The sequence below is a fragment of the Equus przewalskii genome, chromosome 9 (assembly GCF_037783145.1).
Source record: "Equus przewalskii isolate Varuska chromosome 9, EquPr2, whole genome shotgun sequence".
Taxonomy (NCBI): domain Eukaryota; kingdom Metazoa; phylum Chordata; class Mammalia; order Perissodactyla; family Equidae; genus Equus; species Equus przewalskii.
Genome location: NC_091839.1, coordinates 51,320,183 through 51,343,378, shown reverse-complemented (window position 1 = coordinate 51,343,378; position 23,196 = coordinate 51,320,183). Strand labels below are relative to the sequence as shown.

The 23,196-nt window shown below is 35.6% G+C and overlaps 1 protein-coding gene across 1 annotated transcript in view; it reads left to right on the top strand.

Annotated features, from left to right (window-relative positions):
* Positions 1-23,196, top strand: part of ASCC3 (activating signal cointegrator 1 complex subunit 3) — a 320,801-nt gene that overhangs the window by 57,296 nt on the left and 240,309 nt on the right. Inside the window, exons 5-8 of the mRNA XM_008516619.2 lie at positions 334-454; positions 4,629-4,833; positions 5,565-5,706; positions 6,313-6,438. Coding sequence (XP_008514841.1) covers positions 334-454; positions 4,629-4,833; positions 5,565-5,706; positions 6,313-6,438 — 594 coding nt within the window. The remainder of the gene's footprint in view (positions 1-333; positions 455-4,628; positions 4,834-5,564; positions 5,707-6,312; positions 6,439-23,196) is intronic.

The window sequence follows — 23,196 nt, the reverse complement described above, 5'->3', positions numbered from 1 at the left end:
AATTAATTTTACAATTTCATTTGGTTATGCCAAGAAAAAACAAGTGTAAGAATTTGTTATTCTGTGATATATAATTTTATATATAAATCATAATTATTTTAAAAAATTGGATCATGCTCTTTAATTATGTAATTGTAGATAGCCTTTATTAAAGCTGAAAGCTCCTTAGCAATATGAAGAGTTATTTTTCTTTCCTAAGTTACTGTATTTTCCTAATTTCTCTGGATACTTCTGTATTAGTTTGGCTTCATACCTCCGTAGAATAGAGCGTTAGTAATTTGAAAAACTTAATTTTGAGGTAACAGGTTGTTTTGATTTTCTTCCTCTTATAAGCTGTTTGAACTACTGGGACCTGATGGACTTGAACTTATTGAGAAACTCCTCCAGAACAGAATTACAATTGTGGATAGATTTCTTAATTCTTCAAATGATCATAGGTTACAGGCTCTTCAAGGTAAGAAAGTATTCAGTGATAATTCTGATATAAGGGAAAAATTCATTGGTTAGCGAATCTTTTAAATGTAATTATACTTTTAACATCCTTTGGTCTATTATATAATCTACTGATACCATCCTTTTACGAAGTAGGTTTTAGATATGGCAGATTATGAAAAAAATATCAATGCCCTAAGAAGGATGTTATGGCAGAGATTCTATTTATGTTTAGGTATGGCATGTTTTCTACAGGAAATTTCAATAGACAAAAATTTCTTTTTAAAAAGCAAATACCTGTAGTACTTACTGTGGGCCGAGTACTGTTATAATTTCTTCTCAAATTTTTATTTTGAAAACTTTCAAACCTGTTGTAAAGGTGCAAGGATAGTACAGTGAACTTCGCATACCCTTCATGTAGATTCCCCAGGCATTAACGTTTTGCTTCCTCCCTCTCCTTCTCTTTCTCTCATTATAATTCTACACACACAAACACACACACATACACCCCTGCATTTAAAACTTTTGCTAAACAATGACCGGTAAGTTGCAGACATCATAATACTTCACCTATAAAACCTTCAACGTACATCTAAGAACAATAATAGTCTCCTACTTAACTGTGATACAGTTTTCACACTCAGCAAATTGAACATTTCTATTGCTATGTATTACATATATTTACAAACCCCAGAAGAATTAGGGACCGTTGTTTAGGAGGCCAAAATTGTAAAAAATGTCTGAGCTACTATGACACAACTGATGCCAAACTCAAGTTTTAGGTGATAAGCAGGAAAATTAGATTTCTTACCTTTATCCAAATATTCCTTGCCAGTCTTAGAAATAGTTTGGAATTTTTAAAAAGTGCATGACCATGAGAAATTAGATACTCTTCTTCAAACTACTCAAGATTTATCCTTTTTCTATGTAAGTTATGTCACTTTTCCTTGCATTTATGAGTATGGCACTGAAAGGAAATTTTAAAAACAGCATTGATGTAAATCCACAATTTCTTACAGATTTCCTTTATTTTATACTCTGATTACTGATAGTTGCCTGGAGTTGCTTGGAGATTTTTAGAAACTTGAAAGAAGTGAAATGACCACTTTGTCTTTCTGCAATTCTCTTGGTTCTTTAAGAGTATTGAATGCTTGTTAACTGCCTTGCTTTACGCGGGCTCCCTCCTGTTAAAGAGGGCTTGATCAGACACTGCAGTGAGCCAGCGGAGTTTAGGAGCATCTAACGAGGCTATCTGCCAGAAGAAAAGGAACGAGTTTAAATATCTAGTCTTGCGATGTAAATTCTGAGAATTTGGTGTTTGTTTTGTCAGCCTCCTAAGTGTTAATATAGAGATACTTATTGATTCCACCTTTCAATAGTGCTGATTTATTAGCAAAAAGTTCAAAATGAGTGTGCATCACATATATTTTTAGAAAGCTGTAGATGATGAGTTAGTGTTGTCTTGCAGTTTCATTTCGTTTATTTTTATGTAACGTTTACACTAATTATATTCTATTAGGATAACTTTGTAGAAACAACACGTTTTTTAACCCAAAAACAAATATTAAATATTCAAATTATTTAAAAAAATATTTGAGCTGTCAATCTGCCCTGAAATGTTTTCTACTCTTCTCACACTTCTTTTACTCTTCTATTCTATGCTGGATCATTATTAATATTGTTACTATGTAAGAATAATAATTATATTATTGAACATGTGGGGCGATTAAACAAGTAGACTAACTTTTTCTAAGAACTGTGGTGAAGAAGCTGACAACCAGCATTTTCAGGTTTTTTTTAAGAGAAGTTTTCTGTGTGCATGCATTAGAAATGATTTTCCTTAAATTTTGGGGGAGAGAAGGAACTATTCTTGAGGAAAAGAATCTTTAGACTCTTGTTTTACTTTATTACTGTTCTCATCCGTTTTTATCTTTTGATATAATTTTGTTAATGATCCTTCAAATTCTCTCAAAAACTACCAAATACTGTTTGTATTCTTTATTAAACTCCCTTAGTATGACAGGCACACCCCATCCTCTTCTCTGTTCCCCAAAATCATAGTCTTAGAGAACAGTAGCTTCTTGCTATTTAGCATTTTCTAGCTTTCATACTGATTTTCTTTGAATCTTTTTATCCAGATACACACCCACCCTACTTTATCTCTGTTCTTATAACGAGGAAAGGTAAGGCAGGTGGGAAGTGGGTGGGTATAGTGTACTGACCAGTAAGTTGAGGATAGTTAGAAATTAGATTTTGTTTTCAGGGCTGATGTGGAGGATGTTTAGTGCAGGGGCTATCGTAAAGTAAAAATTGTTAGCTCATGCTGTCAAGTGACAGTGTTTTGAATAGTTATACAAGGCTTTTTCCGTCATAATGACATTTTAAAAGGATACAAGCTTCGCCATTGTTCTTCAGTAAAATTTTATCTTAGAATTTCTGTTAAGCTTATTCATTTCATTTCTGCTTGTCAGTCTTTACAATTAGCTGAACCTTTCAAGGAGAACCGTACATTTAATCATTTGCTACTTTATAACTTGTTTTTTTTATTACCTATTATGTTCAGTCTTATAGGATTCCAGTATATTCTGATTGAGGCCTTATAAAGCTATCAATGAGGTAGACATATTTTTTTCCTATAATTTTAATTTTCTTATTTGGATGATTGCAAATGTGTATTATAGCATTTTGTTACTATCACATTTGTTTAAAGTGTTAATGACATTAGCATAGCATTTAGTGTGTCATCCAGAGTTTTTAGTTGCACACACAAAACCTTTAACATTCATTTCTAGAAATAAGCTCATGGGATTATTCACATTTTAAAAAATTCTGATTAATATCTGTGTTGCTGATTGTGTGACTGTAGTCGGTTTAGCTCAGAGTACGTGTGAACCTGTCAGTATGCTGCATTCTTTTTCTAACGTTGAAAGTTGGTTATAAAGTCAGTCTTTACAATAGGTGTATAAGATTTGCTTAGAAACTAAGATGTGTAAGATTTATTTAGAAAAATACTTTATTCGGAACTATAAAATGTAGTCCTTATGAGATTATATTTTATTTCATAATTTTGAGATGCAGTAAATCTTTATTTCTCACTTTCCTTTCTGAGATTTATAAAGCCATTATACAGAGAGGTTATTTCATGTTATTGAGAATTAAAATGACTTATTCAAAATCATGTAATGAAATAGTGACAAGTGTTTGGGAATTCTGAAGGTTTGACTTAGAATGAATTAGAGAGCTAATTTCCCCATCTTGATGCTATGCTTAATTTCTTCCTTGTTCTGCATTGGATCTTGGAATTTGATGAAATAACTTGCACTGTGCTCCTTCAGAGTGTGGACCGTGTCTCATTTTTCGTCATCTTCCTCGCCTGGCAGCAGTGGCTGGAATCTTGTAGCTCCTTAATACAATAAATGAGTTTGGGCTTCAATTGCTTTCGGCTGACATTCCTATCAGTTCCTTTAGGGCTGACACTAACTGGGAAGATTTAATTAAACACAGAAAGTAATCTTGTTAGAAGAAAATTTTTCCTGAATACTGAGTTGACAAAATCACAGATTTAAATTGTACCTTAAAAACATTGAGATTTGATTGACCTGATTCTTCTTAGTGGTTCTGGCCTTTTTTGCATTTTTTTTTTTTAAAAAGTATGTCCATGAAAAGGTAGACTATACTCTTTCTTTATTTGCCCTGGTCATCTTCTAAATATATCCTGAGTCAGTGTTAATAAATTTTATTTTGTGTACAAGTAGTAACAAACAATTTCACAGAGTAAGGCCTATTACATTGGGGAAAGTTATATCTGATATGTAAAGAATATCTTTATTATGTTAACAGTAAATGGTAATTATTGATAATTATTATATTTATTGAAAATACATAAACAGAAAGTTTTCAGAATTTTAAAACCTAATTTTTAGATTCCTGATGTCATATGTAAGAATTTGTGCCATTAAACTGTTTACTCTATAGGAGGAAAATATCTGCTCACTTTTCTTAAGCAGTTTGTAATATCATTTAGATATTGTGATTGAAAAAAACTCTCCTTAAAACATATAATTGAATGTGCCGGTTTTAAAAAGATGAATTGTTAGAGCACTGTGCTGTCTGTCGTATGTTTTGATGAGGGGGAAAAGTGTTTTTCATAAAGGCTAAAATTATAAAATATGATGTTTCTCAAATTTGCTTCATAGACAATTGCAAAAAAATTTTAGGAGAAAATGCCAAACCTAATTATGGCTGTCAAGTCACTATTCAATCTGAACAAGAAAAGCAGTTAATGAAACAGTATCGCCGTGAAGAAAAAAGAATTGCCAGACGAGAAAAAAAGGCTGGAGAAGATGGAGAAGTTTCCGAAGGACTTATGTGCTTTGATCCTAAGGAATTGCGGATACAAAGGTAATAAAAGCCAGAAGCTGAAAAGTGCTTTTGTGTAATTGCTACATATATGTATCATTATCATCTTTTAGTTTAGTTTAAACAATTTAGGTGATTCTTACTTCGAGTCACGTTTTCTTACAAGAACAGAATTTTGTTGTATGAAAACCTGATTTTCTGGGATAAGAAAGCAGTGATCTGCTTAATTAGAATATTCTTGGTTGCATCCATGTAGATGAGAGATTTAGATTATAGCAGTAAGCTATTTTTAGGTGCTGTGTACACACCACTAGCTTAAGATTTATGAAGCCGGCACAAATTTATTTTGAGACTTTTCTTTTGTTTCCTAGCTTAATGAATCCTTTTCCCCATGTTGTTCTTTAGAAGTAGAAAGGAGGAAAATGGAATAAAGACATTATTACACTTGGTCTTTAAATATTGTAACCCACTTTAATAAAGGAGTATGTACCTTATTAAAAACATCTTTGGATTGTGACAAAGAAAATTATAAATAAAGAACGTTAAGTCAAACTTATCAAGTGATTTTATCTAAAAATAGTACCTGAAAATGTGTTGACTCCTATGTGGTTACACAGAAAATTTCAGGATTGCTAATGTGTTCCTTTGTGTAGTTTAATTTCTTGTCTTTTATAATGAAGGCGACCTGAAATAGTTATTACAGTGACCTTGTTTTAGTATATACTTTGCAAGATAAAAATTACAGATTTAGCCTATTATTTTCGTGTTAACAGAGAGCAGGCACTTCTGAATGCTAGAAGCGGTCCAATTCTAAGCAGGCAGAGAGACACGGACATTGAAAAAATACGTTACCCGCATGTTTATGATTCCCAGGCTGAAGCGATGAAAACATCAGCATTCATTGCTGGAGCGAAGGTATGTTGTTGGTATGTGACCACTTTTGGATAATATGTTTATTCTGAGGAAATGACATGTAGATTTTGCCTGTTCCTTTTGTGACTCTAGTACTAGTTGACTGTATTATGCTAAATTGTGTTTAAAAATATTGAGGAAAATGAGATAATGCAGTGTATGTAAAGTTCTTGGCACATCGTAGGTATTCGAAACATATTTGTTCTCCTCCTTTTCATTATTTATGCAACTTGTATTTTTGAGTTTTAGCAGTTGCATCACTTTTTGATGAAACTTTATGCTGTATATTGCGGTTTTCCTAGCTCTACCAGTACGTGTATCTGCAGGAGTACCATCTAATTAATGTATACTTAAAATTCATCAACATAGGATGGACTGTATGTTATGTGAGATGTCCTATACATGAATGCTTTGTGTGTGTGTGGTTGTTTGTTTGTCTTTGTTTTGTTTCAGCTCATTTTCCTTTAAATTAGCTAAATTATTTACCAGTGCTGTGTTATGAAAGCAGTCGTGTTCTTTCTCTCTCTCTCTTCTTTAATCTAAGAATCTTTTCCAGAGTAACTGTTTTATTTTTTGTTATTATTGTACTTTAATTTTTGATGTTCATAGATGATTTTACCAGAAGGAATCCAAAGAGAGAATAACAAGATGTATGAAGAAGTAAAGATTCCCTACAGTGAACCAATGCCAGTTGGCTTTGAGGAAAAACCAGTTTATATCCAAGACTTAGATGAGGTGAGATGTTCATTTTATAAAGTTGATATTTTTGATTCTTGGTATGTTTTACAAATGGATTTTGTATTGGAAAAATTATTTTTAAAAGTAGGTAGCTAATACAGCAAAGAGATATGTGCAGTTGGTTACTAAAGAGGTACAGTAGGAGAGTTTGAATTAAAAAAATATACATTCCTACACACGTTAAACATATTTTTGCATATTTTGTGTATGTATTTCTATACTTTGATATTTGTTTTGGTTATGTCAACTGATCTCTGGTTTAGCCTCTGTAAGCTGACTTAAGTGAAGTGTTTTAAAGGATGCATGTGTCGACGAAAATAATCCATAACCAATCTATAAATGAAAATTTGGAGTGAGTTTATTTTGAGCTAAAATGTGAGGAGCATGGCCTGGGGCCTTTCTTCCCGAAGGGTGAAATGGCACCAAAGAAATGGGGTGTACAGAGCGGTTGTATACCCCCAAAGAGGATGTTTCACATATGATTGAAATGTCCCTTTTCCAGTATTCTCCAGACTGCTTTGTCGGCACAGCGATTGATGGACACTGAAGGTAGGTCTGCTGTCCTGGTGGACACAGCAGGGTGGCAGGTCTGTTGTCTTGAGCTGGGTGGTCACAGGTGAGCTGGTTGGTGAAAGGTGAGTGCAGCAATCAGTTCCTAGCCTAAGGAAAGATGCTTATCTTTAAGGAAATGCCAATGTGGGAGGAAGTTGGGCCTTTATCTTAAGGGCATTTGTTCTTGCCATAGGAAATGTTTAAGGCAGATATACAATACATGCTCAACAGCCACGGTCAGCCCCTTTTGGAAAAAACAAAGTCAGGACGAATTAGGTTTACACCAAATGGCTTCCTCATATACTCCAATATATCCATTGCTTGCCATTTCTATATGTCACATGTATTGTATTGATATATCAAATGGTCAATCTATAATAAAGTAGAATATTATTTGGAGAGGGAATCAAATTCTAAACTATTTTCTTTAATATATTTTCCCTCAAGTTTTTAATTTTGAATTATTTCAAACCTATGGAAAAGTTGCATGAACAGTACTATCCATATACCCTTTGTCTTCATTTACCATTTGTTAAAATTTTGCCATACTTGCTTTATCTGAAAATAAAGATATTTCTTAATTTAAAAATACAATCATGCATCTCTTAATGGTGGGTATACGTTTTGAGAAATGCACTGTTAGGCGATTTCGTCATTGTGCGAACATCCTAGAGTGTACTTACACAAACCTAGATGATATAGCCTACTACATACATAGTTTATATGGCATAGCCAGTTGCTCCTAGGCTACAAACTTATACAGCATGTTATTATATTGAATACTGTAGGCAATTGTAACACAGTGGTGAGTATTTGTGTATCTAAACATATCTAAATATAGAAAAGGTACAGTTAAAATACAATACAAAAGTTAAAAAAATGGTACACCTGTATTGGGCACCTATCCCGAATGGAGCTTACAGGACTGGAAGTGGCTCTAGGTGAGTCGGTGAGAGAGCGGTGAGTGAATATGAAGGCCTAGGACATTACTGCACACTGTGGTAGACTTTATAAACAGTGTACACTTGGGCTACACTAAATCTATAAAAAAAAATTGTTGTTTCTTCAGTAGAAATCAACCTTAGTTTACTACAACTTTTTTACTTTATAAACTTTAAAAATTTTTAACTTTTTGACTCTTTTGTAATAACACTTAGCTTAAAACACAAACACGTTACAACTCTACAAAAATATTTTCCTTCTTTATATCCTTATTCTATAAGCCTTTTTCTATTTTTAAAATTTTTATTTTTTTTTACTTTTTAAACTTTTTGGTTAAAATCTAAGACACAAACACACACATTAGCCCAGGCCTATACAGGGTCAGGATCATCAATATCACTATCTTCCACCTCCACATCTTGTCCTGCCAGAAGGTCTTCAAGGGCACACGTGGAACTGTCATCTCCTATAACAATGCCTTCTTCTGGAACACCTCCTGAAGGACCTGCCTGAGGCTCTTCTTGAGGAGGTGTCACTCTTTTCAGAAATATGTTCATGGTGGTTTGCTTCATTTGTTTGTTGTTTTGTCATAGATTTGCTTGTAAGCAGATGGTGTACTGTGAATATTCCTCTCCATGAGTGAAAACCTTTCAGTATTGGGGGTCCATGTTTCAAACTTTTTAACAAGCTTGAGGTCTGCAAAAGCTTTTATAAACCCTTCACTGTGAATGTTCCTGGGAGTTAGTTCTTTTTTTCTTCTGCAGTTTTCTTTTCTCCTGCTGCTTCTTCGGTTATGTGTTACCATTCCAGTTCCAACAACAGCTCATTAGTCAACTCCTCAGTAACCACCTCTAGCAGCCCCTCAATGTCATCCTCATTCATAACACCCAGGGTAAAGTTGTTTGCCGTCTCAACCACAGCCTTGTTGATTTTAGCAACCTCCTCATCCTTGGCAAATCCTTTGAAGTCATGGACAAACTTCTTGAGTGTCTTCTTCTAGATGCCATTCATACACTCCTTGGGGACATCATCCCAAGCCTAAGCAAGGTTTTTGATGCACTCATAGATGTTGTAGCTCTTCCAGCAGTGCATCAGTGCTTCTCAGTGTCTTCCTCGGTTGCAGCAATAGCCTGGGTGAAGGTCCTCAGGTAGTAGGTCTTAAAAGCTGCTATAATTCCTTGATTCATTGGTTGGATCGAAGAGGCGGTGTTTGGAAGGAGAAACACTACTTTGATATTGCGATGATCACCAATAAAAGGAGGATGTCTGAGAGCATTATCAAGAAGAAGCAAAATCTTGAAAAGTATGTTGTTCTTCAAATAGTACTTCTTCATTTTGCTAGCATGGTAATTCAGGAGGGCATCTTGGAAGAGGAGCTGGGTGGTCCATGACTTCTTATTGCTCCTGTAGTTCACTGGTAGTTTGTACTTACTGATATGCTTGAAGAATCTAGGGTTCTCACTGTGTCAGATCACAAAGGGTTTGAATTTGTAGCCTGCAACATTGTGCCCAAGCAAGACTGTTATCCTCTCCTTAAAAAAAAAAGCCTTGAAACCTGGCATTGACTTGACCTCCTTATGGATGAAAGTCCTTTCACGCATCTGTTTCCAGAATAGGGAAGTTCCATCCATATTGAATGTTTGCTCTGGCCAGTGATCTTCCTCCACAATCAGCTTATCTAGAGTTTCCAAAAATTCTTCAGCTGCCTTCGCATCAGCACTCACAGACTCACCACTCACTTTCACTTTATATAATGATGTTATGATGGCTATGATGTCACTAGGTGATAGGAGTTTTTCAGCTCCATTATAATCCTACGGGGCTACCATCATACATGCAGTCCTTCGTTGACTGAAACGTTGTCATGTGCCACATGACTATATACGTATTATTTAAAGTTAACCTTTTCTGGCACCAGAATGAAGTTGCTTTATTGTTATATGTCATGTACTCTTTCAGAAATATCAAATAATATAGGCAAGCAAAAACAGCATAAAGAATAACCACAGCCTATCAAAATGAACTCCATCCTATACATAATGTGTCCATACGTATTTTGTTTTACAAAACTGGATATATCATACCCATTGTTTTGTGTATGTTTGTATATATACATCTTTCTATGTCGGTAGTCATATTTCTGCAGCATCATTTTTAATCACCATACGGTATTCCATTTTATGCCTTTATTACTTTTAAACCAGTTCCTTGGCATTGAAATTTTAAGTTGCTTTCTACAGTGTTTTTATAGTAGACTAAAATTGTCATTAAATCTTATATTCATGTATCAGAAGTACCTGTAGAACTTTTTCAAATGCCTTGGCTCTTATTAAATCATAATCTCTTGAAAGGGACCCAGATATCTGTATTTTGAAGATGATTTTGAGAGCTCTGTAGGTAATTCTGAAATGCAGCAGGGCTGAGAGTCCATAGAATTAAATAACTATATACTGAATCCTTTCCAAACCTTACCAATCATTATAAGCGCTATCATCATTAAGATTGATTTAGTTTTATATGTTAACATTTTTCATGTAACAACATCCCTGATACTCGTCATCTGTATAATGAATAAATCAGGCTTCTTATTTTTCTTTCATTCTTAATTCTAAATGAATACTTCATTCATTTTTATTTAGATTATAGGACTAAAAGAGTTTTTCTGAATGGGTTAATTCCATCTGCAGCCTTAATGTCTCTTTGTCATGTAACCTAATGTATTTACGGGTTCCATGGATTGGGATGTGGACATCATTGGGATCATTATTCTGCCTACCACACATGATATGCATGACCACAGTTTAACTCTTCACCTGTTGAAGGACATCTGTGTTGTTTAAAGTTTTTGGCTATTGTGAATTGTATACCACAGACTGGATGGCTTAAACAACAGGCATTTATTTTTTCATAGTTCTAGAGGCTGGAAGTCCCAGATCAAAATGCCAGCAGATTCAGTTTCTGATGAGGACTCCGTTCTTGGCTTGCAGACAGCTGCTTTCCCACTGTGTCTCCCTGGTCTTACATGGCCTCTTCTCTGTGTGTGCATGGAGAGAGATCTCTTGTGTTTCTTCCTCCTCTTATAAGGACACCAGCCCTATTGGATTAGGGCCTCACTCAGATGACCTCATTTAACCTTAGTTACCTCCCTAAAGGTCCTACCTCCAAATATAGTCACACTGGGGGCTAGGGCTTTAACATATGAATTTTGGGAGGCTATAATTCCATCCATAACATGGATAAAGCTGCTCTAGACATTGGTGTACAGGTTCTTGTGTGAACATAAGTTTTCATTTCTCTGTGGTAAATCCCAAGAGTGCAATTGCTGGGTCATATTGTATTGTATGTTTACTTTTCTAAGAAATTGCCACACTTTTTTCTAGAGTAACATCTTATAGTCCCACCAGCAATCCAGTGAAATCTAGTTTTTCTACATACTGGCCAGCATTTGTTGTTTTCACTATTTTTTATTTTTATTTTAGCCATTTTAATTTATACTTTATTCATTATTTATATTTTTATTTTTATTTTAACCATTCTGGTAATGCACAGAGATTTCTCATTGTGATTTTAATTTGTGCTTCCATTAGGGGTCATACTAATTGGGGAATAGTACATTCAAATGTAATGTGTCATTATAAGTACATAGTAAACTGTTAGATGTCATGATCACTTTAGATAATGGTCCTACCAGATGTCATTAGTGTGAATAGTAATGTAGACCTCAGGAGAAAATGTAAGTGTTAACAGGATGTTAGTTTAGTAGATGCTTCTGTTGGCATCAGTCTTTTTGATACAAGGTAGACTCTTTATGTATCAAGAAAAGTGCTCTTGAAGATGTTATCTCTCTCTTTTCACTGAGATCATAATTGCATGTCATTCCTAATGGTCCTGCAGAGCTGTAGATAAAATGCTGTTATATTCTTTCCATGACTGAATGTCCCATTGGATAAATTTCTCCTGTCTTCTTAAATTACTTCTGTAATTTGATTAAAAAGATAAGGAGAATTTTAAAATTCTAAAATGATGTGCAAAAATACTGTTCATGCTGTTAAATGGAGGTTGTACTTTCTTGGACAGGGAATGGTGTAAAAAAATTTAGATGGGTTTCTGTCTTAGGGCTCACTCAGTTGGAAATTAGAGAATCAAAGTCAAAGCAAGCTTCAGGAAAGAAGACAGTGTACTGGCCTTTCTAACCGGAATGTCCAGGAGAAAAGCTCCCTCTGTGCCCAGCTGGATATATGGGTTCAAATAATGTCATCACATCTTGCCCCTGTCTTTATTGCTCTCTCTCTGTCTCTGTTTCTCTCTTTCTTTATTTCCTTCTCTTTTCTCTTTCCTTTCTCCTTATCTCTTCCACTCTCTCCTTTACCCACTGTCCTCATGCTTTTTATTTCTCTGATTCTTTTCATCCCCTGCTTCCAGTGAGGCTTTCTTCATATAATCAGGGCAAAATGTAGAGCAGCAGCTCCAATCACATTTGCTTCTCCATACCCTAATCCTAAAAGCAAGCGGATTTTTCCCACCAGTTCTGTCAGAAAAAAACTTCTGGAATGAACACTGACTTTCCTGACTTGGGCCACCAGTTCATTTCTGGACCAATTACTTTCCCTGTGGTGGTTGTATGGGGTTATTATTGACCATGCCTAGTCCCTTGTGTATCCTCATAGTCAGCTCTCCGTGAGCTACTAGGAGTCGAGGAGAAGTTTCCCAAAGGAAAGACAAGTGCTGTTACTACCTTAAAAAGGAGAATGAGAAGGATACTAAGTAGACAGAACTATGTCTTTGATATTTTGATGAAAGACTCAGGTTTACTTTTTTGTTGTTGTTAGATAGGTTGACTTCTGTCTATTTTCAGAGTTGGGAGTTATATTTTTCAAATAGTCAATAGAATGTTATTCAGCAAAAAGGGAATACTAACCCAAATGTAATATTTTATTTGGAAAGGTAATATAAAAGATGTAAATAATGTTTCATTTGAAAAATTAATAATATTGAGTTCTGTAAAATCTGAATGTAGAGAATTTGAAGTTTCCTACGATCCCGGCTTCTTTAATCCTATCCTTATATGCTAGGTTCTGGGGGAAATAATGAATAGGATATTACCCCTGATCTTAAGGTACTCAATGTAATGTATCTGCTCCACATCTTTCCCATGGAAATACCTGATACAGTAGGGATACGTTATACAAGGTTCTGTGGTAGCACAGAGAAGGCAGATTAAAGAGTTCACAGAAGAAGCCTTCATGGAGGTGAACGTTGAGGGCATAAATTGCCAGATAGGCAAAGAGGTGGCAGTATATCCCAGGCAAAGGATGCTCCATGAAACAGTTTGTGATGTTTTGGAAACAAGTATTTCAATATTATTAGCAAGTAAGCGGTATGTGGAGAGTGGCAGCAAATGAGTCTAGAAAGAGACTTAATAGCACGCGAAGGGCTTTGAAAACCATTCTAAGAGGTTCAGAATCAGTATTGTGGGAATTATTACTTCTTAAAAACAGGAGAGTAAATGATCAGATTTTTAACTTAGAGGGATTACTCTGGTTGCATTGTAAAGTTGAAGATTGGGGGTAGCACCAAGGGAGAAATGCTACGAGCCTGAATTAAGAAAATGGCAGCCTATATGAAAAATGGGACAGTGGAGAATAATTTAGCTGCTAGTATATATAAGATCTGATGACTAGTTAAATGGGAAGGGGAAAGAATGAAGCAGAGAGAAGAATCTAGAATGACATCCATGGCAACATGAGTGAGTAATAGTGTCATTAATTAAGATGAGGAGTAGGAGGAAAGGAAAGGGTTCATATGTGTTAAGTCCAGGAGGCAGCATGCCATGTTGGTTAAGAGCAGGGCCTCTGAATCCAGGCAGACAGAGTGTGACTTGGCTCCCCCACATTCTAGCTGTGAGACTTTGGGCAAGGTGCTATTTTTTCTGTGATCCAGTGTTTCATTTGTAAAATTTGGACTATAGTACCTACCTCATAGTTCTATTTTGAGGATTTAATTAGTTAATATACATAAGACACTTTAAAGAATGTTGAGTACTTAATACATTTTAGCTAAAATGTTAGCTTAAAATGATAAATGTAAGGATGAAAGCTGACACTGTGAGATCAGTCAGAGTATAGATAAAATGAAAAGACTTATTGTTACTTTGGAAATTGTATTTATTAAATAAACTACGTGTGTGTTCATTTATGCCGTTCAGCTATTCATTCATTCCAAACACATTTGGAGTAGTATTGGATGCTACCATATAAGATCAGGAAGAACTAAACATCATAGTTACTATACTAAGGCATCTAGAGTAGTTTTTAGTTAATTGATAGAAACTAAAGAAACCAGTCATTATAATAATTGACATCTGTGGTTATCTCAAGGCTGACAATTTTGAAAAAGTCAAATAGAGTAAGTAAGAAAAATCTTACTTTTTCTTTGATTTTACACTGTCCTCTGAACCCAAGGTGATCCTAAAGCTGAAGAGTTTATTGACCCAGTTTGATTCAGTCAAATTACAAAGGCAAGAAAGCTCAAGAAGCATCCAGAAAAACACTTCAGAGTGTGGATCTTTTTCATGAGATCAGTTTGAACTGGATGATATGTTGCTAAAACCTGGACATGCTCCCAAGTAAAAATCCTTTTCCTGAAGCATCCCACAGGCTGCTTATTACACTGTCAAGCAAATCATCAATTTCATCAGAACTGTGGCCTTGAATCACTCACTGCCTTTTAAAGAGGTGATATCAAGAAATAAGAATAACATATAAAGTTTAAAGCTGAAAGTGAGTTTACAATCTTTTTCACACTGATAGAGATCTTAGCAAAGATTTCGTAAGTTTCAAAAGGCAGGAAATAATGTAGCAAAAATTAAATTTCTAATCGTCTTAACAAATTTTAATTTCCCTTGATACATGCCTAGTCTGATCTGGCACCTGGAGCCATGAGAATTCTGATTCTGTTTGCTGCTTTATTTGTTTGTTAGATTTTTCAGCATTTATCACCACCAACACAAAATGCACAAACAAACCTGTGGCTGTAAACTACTTCTACATCTGTTATAAATCCCACAATACATTGTAATTCTTTTTGCTGTAACAGTCTTTGTAAGATTAGTTTCAGATATCTAAATAATAAAAAATGTTTTTTATACTTGTACCTATCTGGGACCCTTTATGCCTTTGTGTAGATCTTTGTGTAGATCCACACCTCCCTATCTGGTACCCTTTATACCTGTGTGTAGATCCATGTTTCCATCTGGTATTCATTTCTTGTAGTGCAAGACTGCTGGTGATGAATTCTTTCAACTTTGTATGTCTGAAAAAGTCTTTGTTTTGTCTTTGTTCTTGAAAGATCTTTCAATTGATATAGAATTCTAGATTGACAATTTTTATTCCAGTACTTACAGATGTAGCTGCATTGTGTTCTTGCTTACATGTTTCTTATAAGAAATATGCTTTCATTCTTAATCTTCTTCTCTATGTAATATGGGTTTTTTTCTGGTTGATTTTTAAGATTTTCTCTTTGTTACTGATTTTAGGCAGTTTATGATGTGACTTTGTGTTAACTTTCAGTTATTGTATAAGAAATTACCAAAACCTTAGTGATTTAAAACATCCGTTTATTATCTCAGAGTTCTGGAGGTCTGATCTGGCTGGGCTTTACTGGGTTCTCTGTTCAGGGTGTCACAAGGATGAAATCATGGTGTTGGCCAGGGTGAACTCTTATCTGGAAGTTCTGGGAGAGGATTCCCTTCCAAGCTCATTCAGGTTGTTGGCCAAATCCATTTCCTTGCATTTGTACACCTGAGGTCCCCATTTCCTTGCTCCTTGTCATTCTTAGCTCATACAGCCTGTCCACCTGTGTTCCTTGGCATGTGGCCCACTCCATCTTCAAAGCCAGCAAGGGAATATGGAATCCCTTCTATGCTTCAAATCTCTCACTTCTCCTGGCAGCTGAAAAAACTCTCTGACTTTAAAAGATTCATGTGATTAGGTGAGACCCACCCAGATAATCTTCCTATCTAAAGGTCAGCTGTTCCCTATGGCATGACCTAATCGAAGGAGTAAATCCGTTATATTCACAGTTCTGGGGTTTATGTAGGGTGTTTATACGGTAGAGTGATGGCAGGGATTAGAGAGGAAATCTTGAGAGCTAACTTAAAATTCTGCCTGCCACTGCCTTGGTGTGATTTTTAGTTTTGGCATTGATTAAACATCTTGGGTCTGTGGGCTTATAATTTTCATCAAATATGGGACATTTCTAACCATTAGTTTTTCAAAAATTTTCTGCCCCTTTCCCACTTTTCAGGAACTCTCATCAAAGGTGTATTAGGGTTCCTGAAGTTATCACACAACTTACTGATGTTCTGTTAACTTTTGTTTGGTTTTGGGTGTGGTGGGTTTTTTTTGTATTTTTCTTCATATTTCATTTTGTGTAGTTGCTATTGCCTTGTCTTCAAATTCACTAATCTTTTCTTCTGCAGTGTCTCAAATACAGTCATGTATCGCTTAATGGTGGAGATATATTCTGAGAAATTTGTGATTAGGTGATTTTGTTGTTGTACAAGCATCGTAGAGTGTCCTTACACAAACCTAGTTGGTATAGCCTACTACACACCTAGGCTATATAGTACTAATCTTATGAGACCACCATTGCATATGGGGTCTGTCATTGACCAAAACATCATTATTCGGTTCATGACTGTACTGTTAATCCCATCCAGTGTATTCATCTCAGTCATTGTAGTTTTATCTCTAGAAGTTTGATTTGGATTCTTTTAATATCTTCTATGTGTTTATGTATGTATGTTTGTATAGGAATTATTTAGACCTAATGTACATTATTAGACCCACAGAGAGTCTTTTCCAGAGTCATTATTGTCTTCTTTTTTATTAAAATAACCTTTGAAAGTGTCATAACCATTTTTAGCTTATAGGCCATAACAAAACAAAACAAACAAATAAAAACAACCCTCAGGCTAGATTTGCCCAACAGGCCATAGTTTGCTGACCCTTGCTCTAGCTTCTTGAACAGTCTACCATTTGTGTTATTTCTGGATTGGTTTTAATCAGTTTTTCTTATTTCTTATTATAATTTTTTTTTCCTGTTTTTTAGTATGCTTGATCATTTTTGGTTGAATGACAGACATTGTTATTTTACCTAGTTGAGTACTGGATATTTTTATATTCCTATAAATATTCTTGAATTTTTTTCCTGGGACGTAGTTAAGTTACTTTGGATCAGTTGGATCTTTTCAGGTCTTGCTTTTAAAATTTTTTAAGTGGACCAGAGCAGCTTTTAGTCTAAGGCTAATTTTGCCTCACTGCTGAGGCAAAGAGCTTCTTACTACTCTGCCCAATTCCCAGTTAATTAAGAGGCTTTCCACTATGGCTGGTGAGAACAGGAACCCTTGCAGACTCTGTGTGGTGAGGTTTGAGTTTGCCTCCTCTAATCCAGTCAGATGGTTCTTTCCCTACCTTGAGTAGTTTTCTCACTGCTTTTGCCATTCAGTATTCACCTCAAGAGTTGAGGGAGACTCTCTGCAGGTCTCTGGAGCTATCCATTCTCTTTCTCTGATTATTTCTTTTACAATAAAAATATCTCCCCCAAATGGAGAAACTGAGCTCTAAGGGAAGGAAGTAGGACATGAATCTGATGGAGTTAAGAATTATACTCTAGCAAAGCTCACAAAATCTCGATGTTTTAATAGAATCTTTAGTACTTATCTATGGATTTTATTTTTCTTTTTGAACCCAAAGTGACAGATAGCTCTGTAAGTTGGGAAAATTGGGAATTATAGCAAGTCAAAAGGTTTGTTTTTCCATCTCTCTCTGAAGGAGACTAACAGCTAATTGTATTCCAAGATAACTCGTTATCAAAGGAAGGAGAAAGTCCTGTTGTCACACTTAGAAATTTTTGGAAAAGTGAGGTCTGCACTCTCAAGTAACGTCCTGAGTAACGTGAGAAAAGAAAAAGGAATTGACCCCACCTCACCATTTCCCATTCTTTACCTACAACAGTGGATCTCATTGGGCTGTTTTGGTCTCCTCCCCACCTCCTCCCCACCTCCTCCACAGGAGACATTTGGCAATGTCTGGAGACACTTTTGGTTGTCACAACTAGGAGGGTGCTTTTGGCATCTAGTAAATAGAATCTAGGATGTTGCTGAACATTCTGCAGTGCACGACAGCCTCTCTCAACAAAGAACTACCAAAATGTCAGTAATGCCAAGATTGAGAAATCCCGAAAGAACAGAGCTGTCCTTCAGAACTTTATATCCTCCACAGTTAGGTACCTGGAAACTTGGTTCTTATTTTTTTGTCCCTTCCAAGCCTTGATTAGATCTAGGCTTGTATTATAAAATAAGTATTATATTGTTATAAATAAGTATTATATTATTATAAAATAAGTATTATAAAATAAGGTGGTTAAAACTTTAAACTCCAATCTCTCCCTTTCTGACTCCTTTGATACTGTTGTCATGTTCTTTAGTGTTATCTTGTTTTACTTTTTACACCAGATATTATTATTGTTGTTATTTTGCAGTCAGTAGTTATTTGAATTTCCTATATGTTTTGCTCATTGTTTTTTAAATTCCATCCGGTGCTTTCATGTTCTGTGACTTCATTGCCTGAATTTTCTTCAGTGAGAATCTGGTGGTGGCAGATTAAGATTCTCTTAATTTTTGTTAATCTAAAATGCCTTTATTTTACCGTTATTCTTGAAAGATATTTTTGTAGTTAATAGAATTTATAAGTTCTAGTAAATAGAATGAGTGAATAAAACTAGGTCTTGTTCACAGTTGTTTTCTCTTAGCAGATTGTAAATATTATTCTATCACATTCTATTTTAGCACATTAATTATTATTGTTATATCATCTGCTTTCGTTTTTGATTTTGAAAAGTCTGCAGTCGATCTAACTGATTTGTTTTAAGGTAAACTTTCTCTCTGGCTGCTTTTAAAATCTTCCCTTTGCTTTTGGAATTTTCCAGTTTTACCATCATGTTTCCAGATAAAGTTTTCTTTTTTAACCTCTCGTTCATTTTTTCACTCTATTGTCTGCTTAACCTCAGCAGCCAAAGAGGAAGAAAAAAGGACTCTGCATTTTTCATGCACCAAAAACTTGGCAGACGTTGTTAGATAATATAAAAGAAAATCAGGAGCCAGCCCTGATGGTCTAGTGGTTAAAGTTTGGCACTCTCACTGCTTTGGCGTCCTGGGTTCATTTCCTGGTCACAGAACCACACCAGCTATCTGTCAGTTGTCATACTATGGCGGCAGCTCAAATAGAATAGCTAGAAGGACTTACAACTAGTGTACCTATACAACCATGCCCTGGGACTTTGGGGAGGAAAAAAAGAAATGAGGAATATTAGCGACAGATTAGCTCAGCCTTTGTGTTGAGTATTTACCAACAATATACTAAGTACAAAATCAGTAGTTCGAATTTAATGTAATCTTACATAGAAGGAAAAGGGATTGACACAGGCGATTAATGTTAATGAAGATTTCTTGAAGAGCATGAGACTTGAGTTGTTTCTTGACTGCTGTGGTCTGGGGGAATTGGGCTTTATCTAAGAAATGAGAATGAACTTAAAGTTTTCTATAATAGAGCTGGTGTGGGGTGTACAAAGAAAGGAACAGTTCCTGATTTGGTGTTGAAAACTTTGTGTGGACCTGGTATAAAATATTAAAGATTATGTCTTGTCCATATTACTTTTTATATAGAAACTTTAAAATGGTATTTATATTTTAAAAACTTAGTCATTGTCAGGAGGGCCATTATTTTATGTATTAGAGTTTTATTTAAAGTATTTAATATGGGGCCAACCCCATGGCCTAGTGGTTAAGTTTGTGCGCTCCACTTCAGCAGCCCAGGGTTTTGCCGATTTGGATCCTGGGAGTGGACATGGCACCACTCATCAGGCCATGCTGAGGCAGCATCCCACATAGCACAACTAGAGGCTCTCGCTAGAAGATGCAACTATGTACTTGGGGGTCTTTGGGGAGAAGGAGAAGGGGAAAAAAAAAAGATTGGCAACAGTTGTTAGCTCAAGTGTCAACCTTTAAAAAATAAATTAATAGGGGCTGGCCTGGTGGCTGAGCAGTTGTGTGTGCACGTTCTGCTTTGGCAGCCCAGGGTTTGCTGGTTTGGATCCCGGGTGCAGACATGGCACCTCTTGGCAAGCCATGCTGTGGCAAGCTTCCCACATATAAAGTAGAGGAAGACGGACACGGATGTTAGCTCAGGGCCAGTCTTCCTCAGCAAAAAGAGGAGGATTGGCATCTGTTAGCTCAGGGCTAATCTTCCTCATAAAAATAAATAAATAAATAAATAAATAAAGTATTAATATGGAAACTGTAAGGAAAATCTTTTCTTTTTCTTTTTTTTGGTGAGGAAGATTAGCTCTGAGCTAGCATCCATTGCCAATCCTCCTCCTTTTTTTTTCTTTGCTTGAGGAAGATTAGCCCTGAGCTAACATTTGTGCTACTCTTCCTCTACTTTGTATGTGGGATGCCTCCACAACATGGGTGATGAGTGGAGTAGGTCCATGCCCAGGATCTGAACCCATGAACCTGGGCCACTGAAGCAGAGCACTCGGAACTTTAGCCACTAGGCTATGGGGCCGGCTGTTGTAAGGAAAATCTTTAAAATTTCTCAGCTTGCTCTCAAAAGTAGTTAGGGATTTTGATGCATTCAGGGTGCTATGTGTGAAAAGTATGCTTTTGATACCATGTTATCTTGTTTTTGGGTCTTTTTTTTTTTTTTGAGGAAGATTAGCCCTGAGTTAACATCTGCTGCCAATCCTCCTCTTTTTGCTGAGGAAGACTGGCCCTGAGCTAACATCCATGCCCATCTTCCTCTATTTTCTATGTGGGACACCTACCACAGCATGTCTTACCAAGTAGTGCCATGTCTGCACCCAGGATCCGAACTGGTGAACCCCGGGCCACTGAAGTGGAACATGCGCACTTAACCGCTGCACCACCGGGCTGGCCCCTGGGATCAATTTTATATGTAATAATTTGATACATTGGATAAGTTTTTTTATAAAGTTGTAAATAGATTTTTTTGTTTGTGACTCAGCAATTATTTAAATTATATGATTAAAAAATAATGTTTACTTGTTATGAAAGTGCACTATAGTTCAAATATATGAAATAGCTAGGTCTCATTTGAAGGGAAGTACTATCCATAATTTCCCTTCTAAAGGAGAATTAATTTTATCTGTGTGCCCTGAACTTTTTTAGGAATTCAGTACCATAAAGTCTACTGGGAACACTTGCAAACAGCTAACCAGGAAAAGGGCACCAGCTGCTTGAAAAATACCTGCTAAACTAGAGAGGGAGTTTGCCTCTAGCTAGGAGTAATCTAACAAAATAACTTTCTTTACAGCCTACAGTTTATTGATTTTTATGGCAGGAAATTAGAAGAGAGAAGATTAAAGCTTAAAGGCATATTGAGCTATTCCATGATGATAATTTTAGAACTCAAATGAATTCAGAAGTCTGAAAAGTAGATGAATTTAACTTGTAATGTGGGAATTTCAAGTTGCTTTAGAAATGAACGTAGTCTATATCTTCACATATGTCTGTGTATTGTCGTTACTCAGGCCTATTATAGTAAACAGAAATATTCAGTGTGATTGTGTTGCCATTTATAGGTTTTCATTATTTGTCTCTGGAAATACGTTTGGATTGGTTATCGGTTATCAATAATCATTTCTTGAGCTCCTAATTGATGCAAGGTATTGTGCTAGGAGGTATGGTAGGCACAAAGAGTTTAGAATTATGATCCTGCCTTTAAGGAACTTGCTGTCCAGTTAGGCAAGTGCAACTGATGTTGAATTCCCAACTTCACCATTTGCACATTGTAAGATATGAAAGTTCCAGAGTGCCTTTAAGTTTCAGTTTCCTCATCAGGCTTTATGTTGAAGATGGCATGAGTCACACATGGAAAATGTGTGGCAGTGTCTGTGATACATTTTAGGTGATCAGTTCGCAGCCTGAGTAATGCTTACACAAAATTCCTTTGGTTAATTTCTCACGTTGCTAGCTGAGTTTTGTTGTGTGATTCTGGGTACACTTTAAATGTTTCTGGTAAGAGTGACAGGTGGAATTATTTTGGTATAAATAAGTGTAAAATTCCTCAAAGATGAATATTGAAGTAATGTAGAAGACATCTTTAAGTTAACAAAGATAAAACTAAGGAACTCACATTTCTTTAGGTACTTTATCTTGCATTATTTAACTTAATCTCCTCGTATAACCCTGAAAGCAAGAGGTTTAGAGAGGACAAGTTTAAATTTGTTCCAGTGATACAAATATAAAAGATTGATTGAGTAAACATCGATTACCCTACTTTTTACGTTCTCAACAAGCTCTTACATTCTTGGAAAATTTCAGGGTTATATGAAAATAATTATGTAATTTGGGGTAATTTTAAATGTATCAGAGGCAATCAATATATAAAGAAATCTCAGTGAATTCTTAAGCAATATACATAGTATCATGTTTTATTGCATAACTTTTATGAATTCTTCCTTTAAATGTTCTGTTTGTTCTTTCAAACTTTACATGCTGCACAGGAAGTTCAAGCAAAACATGTATCTTAAAGGGACCTCCTACTAAATTTCTCCATTCTAACGTGATAGGTGTTTTAAACAGAAGTTTTTCTGAGTAAAAAGTACTTTGTTCTTTCCAGAGTAGGTTGTGTTAAATTATTAAAAAGCAGATGACTAAGGAAACCTCATCGCTGTGTTGGCACTGGGTGGGGGAAGTTAGGATAGCAGTTCTCAACCTTGCTTGTACTTGGTAATCACTTGTGTGCTGTTAAGAAATGGACAGATTACTATTCCCCACCACAGGCAAATGAGTGAAAATCGCAAGAGGTGAGTCCTGGAAATGTGTCATTTTTCAAAGCGTGCACACTCCCTACCCTCAGTGTGAGGACTGTTCTCAGAGCTCTGGCCTCAGCACACCCTCAGCTGAGCTGCTCTCCGGCATTCTCTGACTAGGTCCTTCCCTCTTTGGAGTGGTGGGTTCAGTGTATTTGGAACCCTTCCATATGAGCTTCAGATCTCATGTGAGAAACAAGCAGTGAATTTAAATTTAAGGAAGCAATTTATTATAAATCCAGTTTACTGCTTGTTTCCCCAATAAATGTTTCAGATCATTATTTTATGGAAATAAATTGATGACATTAAATTGTGTATTTAAAATAGAAAATTTAACAGGTGTCGGTTTAAATAGATGTTTCTAAA